Raw genomic sequence first — 7,887 nt, 5'->3', positions numbered from 1 at the left:
TAGGGTGGTATGGTGGCAGATGTGAAAAGGGGAGTATATGCATGGGAAGAAGCCTGCCTGCCACACGATGTCATCTCCATCTCGGCGTCCAGCCCTGCCCAGCCGTTGCCCACACGATCCATTCCGTGCTTTCTTCGCAGACCGTCGACTCCAGCCCCATCTCCACGGTGGCCAAGGCCGAGCTGCGGGGCGAGCTGCAGACCCAGCTCAAGGCAAGCATGGCTTGCCTGGGGGGTGGGTGGGTGTTTGGCATGCGAGGCATGGGCACGAGTCCAACCGGTATTGCCTTTCCCAGGATCCCGCTCCCTCGCCTGGGTACCGCATCTGCCTCCCTGAGCATACGCATACACGCGCATCACCCTCCCTCGCCCCTTGCACACAAGTACAGAGGGTGCTGGACGAGCAGAAGCGCGAGGCGGCGGCGAATAAGGACCGTGCCGTGGCGGCGGCCGTCACGGCCGCCGACGCCGCGGCGGCGGTGGGCTCCCGCTTCCTCATCACGCGGCTGGACGTGGGCTTGGACGCCAAGGCGGTGCAGGAGGCGTGGAACGCCATCGCCAAGGCCCACCCCTCCCTCCCCGTCCTCCTGGCCTCGGCGGGGGAGGACAAGGCCCTGGTTTTCGCCGGGGTGCCCAAGGAACTGGCCCCCGGCTTCCCTGCCGGCGAGTGGCTCAAGGCGGCGCTGGGCGCCATCGGCGGCAAGGGCGGCGGCAAGCCCACCTTCGCCCAGGGCATGGGCCCGGAGGTGGGCAAGCTGGACGAGGCACTGGCGGTGGCGGGGAAGCTGGCCACCCTCAAGCTGCAGTGAGGGCGGGCTGGGGAGAGCTGGATGCTGGCGAGGGACAGCTCTCAGGCCTCGCCTGGCCAAGCCGCAGCCACTCCGCTGGTGCCTTGAGATGACCTCATGTCCACGGACCCCTGCATGCCTCTCATCTGCTTTTCAGGCCATGGTTGGGGAAGATGACCCACTTATGTATTGTAAGATGCATGGACACCAGAGAGCCGGTGGCCCCACGAGACGACCGCTCGGTCACATTGAGAGCGGGTGCCGGTGGCGGATCAGGGCGCGAGAGCGGGGTCGGGCGAAGGAGGGTGGAAGCCTGCGCCATGCCCACGGAAGCCGTGTGCAGCAAGATCGCGCGTTACACTGGGACAGCCACGGTATGTTTCTCCTCGTCACCGGGTAGACTGGGCGCGGCTCGACACAAGGGACTTGTGTGCTGATCGAGACCTAGCCTCGACATATCTGTGCGATTGTGGAAGCCCAGCTCGGTCAACAGGTGTGTACTGTTTTCCCTCCCACCGTGATGTGGTGTTGAGTCCACCCCATGCGTACATGGTCGATGCGAGCCAGCCTCGCAGTCGCTCCTGCGGGGGCCCCTGGCGGGGCTTGCCCGCCTGGGCTCGTTGCGCGCTCCGGGGCAAGCCCATGGGCAGCGCCGATGTAGAGCTGCAGGCAGCCCCCTTTTCCTGGTGCGAAGGCCTTTCCACATGCGTACCTGGTCCATCGGATGCTGGCTTAGTCAAGTCTGCTCTTACCGCTCCTCATAACCCAAAGTCAAGCCCTACCCCCACCGCCGTCCCCAGGCCCCAGAACCCCCGCCGCTCCACCTACAGCGCCTTCTGGCGCCGGGCCGCGCCCTTCGTCGCCCTCTGCCTCCTGGTGCTGGTGGCCTACAACCGCAGGTCCCTCTTGCGCCATGCCCAGGACGCCTTTGCCGCGGTGTACTACAAGTCCGACCCGGCCATGATGGGGCGCAGCCATTCCGCCTTCCCCTCCCCCGTCTGCTGCACGGGCCAGAGCTGCGTGCCCAAGGGCGGCGGCCGTGTGGTGGTTCTGAGCACGCTCTCCTCCCCCCCCTACCTGCCGCTCTTCCTGCAGCTGGAGTGCACGCTGCGCATGTCCAACCCGGGCCTGGAGCTGGCGGTGCTGCTGGAGCCGGGCCTACTGCCCAAGTCCAGCGAGCGCCTGCTGCGCAAGCTGGGGGTCACCCTGGTGAAGACGTCCCCCCTGGAGTACCCCAACACCTACGAACCCAGGTTGGTTGGTGGGTGTGAAGGTTTATGAGGAGATCTGGGGGACCACAGGCTGGCACTGGGGAGTTGGGAGCTGGAAGGGGACGTCCTTGGGGCTGTTGTGCACGGTTGCCTTGGAATTCGCTGAATCATAGCCAGATTATCTCTACACAATACAGCCCCTGTTCAACATTCCTCCCAACGACCCATCCACCGACTCTTTCACCGTCAGGTACGGCAAGAACTTCGTGAAGCTGAAGGCCTTCAACCTGACCCAGTACGACGCGGTGCTCATGGTGGACGCCGACACCGTGATCGTGGGCGATGTGGCACCCCTCTGGTCCCTGCCCACCCCCTTTGCCGCGGTGTGGGACCAGTACCGCTGGCTGGGCCGGCACCGCACCGGCCTGCGCGGCCTCAACGGTGGCGTGCTGCTCCTGCGCCCCTGCCCCGCCATCGCCGCCCACATGGCGGGCATCCTGGAGAGCCACCCCAAGCTGCGCTTCACCCACCGCGCCGCGGAGCAGGACTTCCTGGACTGGTACTTCCGGTACACGGGGACCGTACTGCCCCTGGAGTACAACGTGCAGGTGTGTTTTTTTGTTTGAGAGGGTGATGCCCACTCATCGCGAGGATGGCTGGGGCGCGGGGTGTTGGTGTCAGAGCGGGACGGTGGGTCGACCGCGGCTTCATCTGTGGGACAAGCGGTGGTGCACGCCGAGGGATTTCAAGGGAGGTTTGGGACCACTGCCGCGACTGACCTCCCCCCCTCCTGCCACCGAGGCCCCCGTGGTATCCACCCCCTTCTCCATAACCCAACCCTGTACGATCACCTCACCCTCCGACGCACGCAGACGGCGCAGAGCCTGGTGGGCAACCTCACGGTGGGCGGCGTGGCTCCCGTGGTACTGCACTTCACCAACCAGAAGCCCTGGCACGGTCGGGAGCCCGGCCGCCTGGGGCACCAGTTCCTGTGCAGCGCCGCCGACCTGAGGAGGCGCAGCGTGGCCGCCGGCATGACCTGAGGAGGGACACCTGAGCTGCACCAAGCGTGTCGCGCCAGTCGATGCTGGGGCGCACGCTGTTGTACCGTTCCCTTGGCATTCTTCATTCTTCAGAGGCTTCGCCGCACAATCTGCATCTCCAAGGTGCTTCGACCTCATGATTCAGGCCTACACCACACCCCCTGAGACCCTCTGCCATCTGGACTGGGTTCTCAGTCCTTTTACAATGCCCTGGTCTCGACAGGGCAGCATGTAGGGCACTGACATGCCTTGGGTGAGCCAGGACAGTACACGGGGTGACAAGTGGGTGCTCATGGCTCCCTCACTTCGAAAAGCTGAGCCTCAACACGGACACACGCACTCACTGTCATCGCCGATACCTCACGGGCGAGCGGGAGTCCCGGACCCTGCGCGGTGCAGGCGAGTAGCTGCGCCGCCGTGCCTCCCTTGATCGACTCCGCCTGGGACGGCGGGCATCCCTGTCTGGCAAGGGGCTGCGGAGCCGGCGCCGCCGGGGTGGTGACTCGGCCCTGCCTGTGGGCCTTCGGTCTTGCACTGGTTGACTTGAGGGGCCTCTTGATGTCTGTGCACCCATGTACGCCCCTTCCTCATCATCGGGCGAGTCTCTGGGTAGCGGCGAAGGTGGTGCAGGCGACAGCCCCCGTCGCTTCTCCTTCTTCTCCTTCTTCTCCTGTGGTGCAGCATGCAGAGTTGGGATGTACCAGGTTCCTCCGTGCGTACAAAACTATCTGGGATCAGACTGCTGGAGCTTACCTTTTTGGATTTCTTGGGCTTGTCGCTGTTCGCGCCGCTGACCGCAGCCGGCCGCAGTAGGTTTGGCGGCAGCGGAGCGTTCAACATACTGAACACGCTGCTTCCAGCTGCCCAGGGCTCGTCTGCTGGCACAGGTGGCTGTCGGGCAGAGGCGTCAGGGGCCTCAGCTTCTGACCGACTCCGTACTGGGTCTGGCCTCGCGGTGTCCTCCGCACCACTCCCAGGATCAGGCTCGCCTTCCATCTAGAGATGAATACGACAAACGAGGGAATGTTTGTCAAACTTATGGTGCACTTCCTATGCTATGCTGCACATTTCCACGGATCCACCATCACTAGTCAGTGACGTCTGGTCACCGCACTCCAGCTGTCTCCTCAGCCTCTGACACACTCTCACCTCGGCGCGCTTCCTCCGGTAGTTGTCCACATGTTCCACTCGGAGCGTGCGACCAGAGACCTTGGCGCCCGAGAGGTTGTCGACCGCTACTACAGTGGACCGCTGATCCTCGTAAGCCAGAAAGGCAAAGCCCTTTGGCTTTCCTGTGAGCAGAGCGATGAGAATAGACAGTCATCATTTGCATGACAGGTGCAAGGCAATGTAAGTGATTGCCACAGCGACTGCAGTGCAGGAGGACGAGGACTTGATTGCAGGGCCAAACACCAGCCCTGCCGAAGCCACCAAATGGTGCGCCACCGAATCTGGACGTCCACTCGTGTTCCCACAATGAACAACTTGCCTGTCTTCCTGTCCCGGCTGAGACTCAGGTCGACGATCTCGCCATACTGCGCAAAGATGGCGAGGAGGTCCCCCTCTGTCAGGTTCAGGGGCAGCCCGCCAGCAAAGATGTAGGCAGAGTGCTTGAACCTGGAGTGCCAGGAAGACTTGTCGCTGAGACCCAGCTCAATCTCATCCTTGCTGATCTTCTGGGTATTTTTGATCTGCGTCAGAGGATTCATGGTCTAGGACGGCTCTCTGCCTGCGTAGGAATCTGTGGCTCCAAAGTCTTACAAAGGACCTCAGGTCGCTCAGATTGACAAGAAACGACTTTCGAGGCTCATTGTTGTAGATCAATGCTGCGCAGCGTGCCTGTGCCTGCTGACTGCCTCGTAAGAGGGTCAGTGCAGCTGAGAGTCCAGACGGCTGTCGGCAGAGGAGCCCCAAAGACGACTAACGGTAGCTTACAATTCAGACGATCGCGAACTTGCGCACCACTGCATCTTATCCGATGAGTCTTTCTTGCGCAGCAGTCCACAGCCCTGACGTCGAGTGTCAGTGTCGGGCAAGCAAGCATTCCGAGCGCGCGCTAGGTTTGGCGGGACCTCCCCTCACCCTGATGATACCCTCCAGCATATACAGTGGAGGCAGGCCCAACCCCAGACAAGTCTGCTGCAGAGCAGCTACGACCCTCGCCCCTCTTTCGGATACCACTCTTGATAACGCTTGGACGGGGTCCTGTACATCTCGGCTGTAGGGTTGCCAACCTGTCGCTGGACACCCTTGAAGCCCTGCACCAGCCACCATGGACCTTTTCCGCAGCGAAGAGGTCCATTTAATGCAGGTGAAAGATCGTGGTACCAAGAGTATGGCTCTGCTGGCTCAGTGGAGTGTCACCGAGTATGGTCGCGCTGGGGATCGCCTGTGCCAGCGAGGGCGACGACCCCTCCCTTCCCTCCCCCCGCAGCTGATGATACCCTCCGAAGTCGCCCATGACACCATCGTGGCCTTGGGTGAGGTGGGCATGCTGCAGTTCAAAGACCTGAACCCGGAGAAGCCAGCTTTCCAGCGGACCTATGCTGGCCAGGTGAATCACAAGGACCTTCTTGTCCTGGATAGTATGGGCACTCTACAACGGGATGAATCTGCGTAGGATTCGTATTGCATTCAAGTATGTGCGTGCGTTTTGGATGTCTACGGTTCGCTTACTTCTTCTGTCTCCTTTCCAACATCCCGCTCCTGTCATGTAGCACCCACTCACTGAGCACTCCTTCCCATTCTCCCACTGCGCAGATCAAGCGCTGTGACGAAATGGCCCGCCAGATTCGCTTCTTTCAGTCCGAGCTGGAGAAGCGGGAGATCCCCGTCGCGCGGCGCGGCGCCGACCCTCCCACCCCCGACCTGGATGCGCTGGAGTCGCAGCTGGCGGGGCTGGAGACGGAGCTGACGCAGCTGAACGCCAACACAGATCGTCTAGACCGCTCGTACAACGAGCTGCAGGAACTGCAGCTGGTGCTGGAGACCGCGGGCACCTTCTTCGAGGACGCGCACTCCAACGCCCTGCAAGTCCGCGATGAGCATGCCCTGACCGCGGAAGGTGAGTGGTTCAACAGCTGTTGGGAGGTTCAGGGGAGTTGTTTGGGTGACAAGCTGTGGCAAGGACGGGCCAGATTCTTCTCCCTGGTATAGAAGCATGGGACTTCGCTCTGCCTGCCTGTACCCACCTACCTGCGTGCCTGCAGGCGCGTAGCATCGCATGCGTACCATGCCAACGGATCATATGATGCGCACAAGCATCCCCGCCCCGCATCCCATCCTACACCCCCTCCCCCCACCCGTCGACCACTCCAAAGGCGGCCAGCTGGACATGGGCGCGCCGCTGCTGGAGAGCGCGTCCTTCACCGAGCCGGCGGGCATCCAGCTCGGCTTCCTGGCCGGGACCATCCAGCTGGAGAAGCTGGCCGCCTTTGAGCGCCTGCTCTTCCGCGCCACGCGCGGCAACATGTACCTGAAGCACGGGGAGGTGGGCACCGTGGCCGACCCGATCACCGGCGAGGGACAGGAGAAGTCGGTGTTCACCGTCTTCTTCGCCGGCGAGCGTGCGCGGTCCAAGATCGCCAAGATCTGCGAGGCCTTCTCGGCCAACCGCTACCCCTTCCCCGAGGACACGGCGCGGCGCCGCGCCATGGCCGCCGAGGTCGGCGCGCGCCTGCGCGAGTTGCACGCCACACTGGAGGCGGGCACGCGCGCGCGTGGCGCGGTGCTCTCCTCCCTCGCCCAGCGCCTGGACGCCTGGGGCGTGCAGGTCCGGCGCGAGAAGGGCGTGTACCACACGCTGAACAAGCTGTCGGTGGACGTCACGCGCAAGGTGCTGGTGGCCGAGGCCTGGGTCCCCGTGGCCTCGCGCCCACGCGTGCACGATGCGCTGCGCGCCGCGGCGGCCGCCGCGCACTCGCCCGTGGGCACCGTCTTCCAGCCGGTGGTGACCTACGACCCACCCCCCACCTTCTTCCGCACCTCCAAGATCACCGCCGCCTTCCAGGAGCTGGTGGACGCGTACGGCATCGCGCGCTACCGCGAGGCCAACCCCGCCGTCTTCACCATCGTCACCTTCCCCTTCCTCTTCGCCGTCATGTTTGGCGACGTGGGCCACGGCCTCCTCATGCTGGCCTTTGCCGTCTGGCTGGTGGCCTCCGAGCGCCGCCTGGGGGCCCAGCCCCTGAACGAGATCCTGGCCATGTTCTTCCAGGGCCGCTACATCATCCTGGCCATGGCCGCCTTCTCCATCTACACCGGCCTGCTCTACAACGAGTTCTTCTCCATGGTCACCACCCTCTTCGGCGCCAGCCGCTGGGCCTGCGCGGAGGACGCCGCCATCACCGACCCGGTGGCCATGCAGATGGACCACACGCTCTGCCCCTCCGCCTTCAACTCGGGCCTGGCCATGCCGCGCCCGGGCGCGCCCTACCCGGTGGGCGTGGACCCCGCCTGGCACGGCACCCGCACTGAGCTGCCCTACCTCAACTCGCTGAAGATGAAGATGTCCATCGTGCTGGGCATCGCGCAGATGAACGGCGGCATCCTGCTGTCCTTCCTCAACCAGCGCTACTTCTCCGACTCCCTCTCCACCTGGTAAGGATTTGTGTCTGGTGGGGTCGCATGCGGTGGGGCGGTGCTGTGGGCAGCATGCCGCAGGGGCTGATGGGATTGGAAGGGATTGCTGCACCCACAAGGGGACGAGCGTCGACTCCTGCTCCATTGCCTCTCTGTCTGGTGCTGTCTGCCCTGTGAGTTGTGTCGAGAGATCCCTGCCCAGGGACTAGGGGCCCGTTGGTAGGCTGGATGCTGGCCTCCAGGTTTCCTTGCACCTTGGTCACAC

At 63.6% G+C, this 7,887-nt stretch overlaps 4 protein-coding genes across 4 annotated transcripts in view; 3 read left to right on the top strand and 1 right to left on the bottom strand.

The window, feature by feature from the left end:
• Positions 1-808, top strand: part of F751_3454 (Alanine-tRNA ligase) — a gene marked incomplete at both ends in the record, with an annotated part of 6,011 nt that extends 5,203 nt beyond the window's left edge. The window contains one exon of the mRNA XM_011397831.1: positions 384-808. Within this exon, the coding sequence (XP_011396133.1) occupies positions 384-808 (425 nt within the window). The remainder of the gene's footprint in view (positions 1-383) is intronic.
• Positions 809-1,747: 939 nt separating this feature from the next.
• Positions 1,748-3,041, top strand: F751_3453 (hypothetical protein; the record flags this gene model as incomplete). The annotated part of the gene is made up of 3 exons (XM_011397830.1): positions 1,748-2,040; positions 2,249-2,606; positions 2,871-3,041. The coding sequence occupies 3 exons, from the start codon at positions 1,748-1,750 to the stop codon at positions 3,039-3,041; spliced, it is 822 nt and encodes a 273-aa protein (XP_011396132.1).
• An 833-nt stretch (positions 3,042-3,874) lies between these two features.
• F751_3452 (Zinc finger CCCH domain-containing protein 42) lies at positions 3,875-4,750 on the bottom strand (the record flags this gene model as incomplete). Its single annotated transcript, XM_011397829.1, has 3 exons — positions 3,875-4,030; positions 4,191-4,333; positions 4,555-4,750. The coding sequence occupies 3 exons, from the start codon at positions 4,748-4,750 to the stop codon at positions 3,875-3,877; spliced, it is 495 nt and encodes a 164-aa protein (XP_011396131.1).
• Positions 4,751-5,313: 563 nt separating this feature from the next.
• Positions 5,314-7,887, top strand: part of F751_3451 (V-type proton ATPase 116 kDa subunit a) — a gene marked incomplete at both ends in the record, with an annotated part of 4,967 nt that continues 2,393 nt past the window's right edge. The window contains 5 exons of the mRNA XM_011397828.1: positions 5,314-5,352; positions 5,476-5,595; positions 5,802-6,105; positions 6,362-7,640; positions 7,832-7,841. Coding sequence (XP_011396130.1) covers positions 5,314-5,352; positions 5,476-5,595; positions 5,802-6,105; positions 6,362-7,640; positions 7,832-7,841 — 1,752 coding nt within the window. The remainder of the gene's footprint in view (positions 5,353-5,475; positions 5,596-5,801; positions 6,106-6,361; positions 7,641-7,831; positions 7,842-7,887) is intronic.

This window comes from Auxenochlorella protothecoides (genome assembly GCF_000733215.1).
Source record: "Auxenochlorella protothecoides strain 0710 unplaced genomic scaffold scaffold36, whole genome shotgun sequence".
In the NCBI taxonomy this organism is placed as follows: domain Eukaryota; kingdom Viridiplantae; phylum Chlorophyta; class Trebouxiophyceae; order Chlorellales; family Chlorellaceae; genus Auxenochlorella; species Auxenochlorella protothecoides.
The sequence above is the reverse complement of the archived record's forward strand: the minus strand, read 5'-3'. Positions and strand labels throughout refer to the sequence as shown.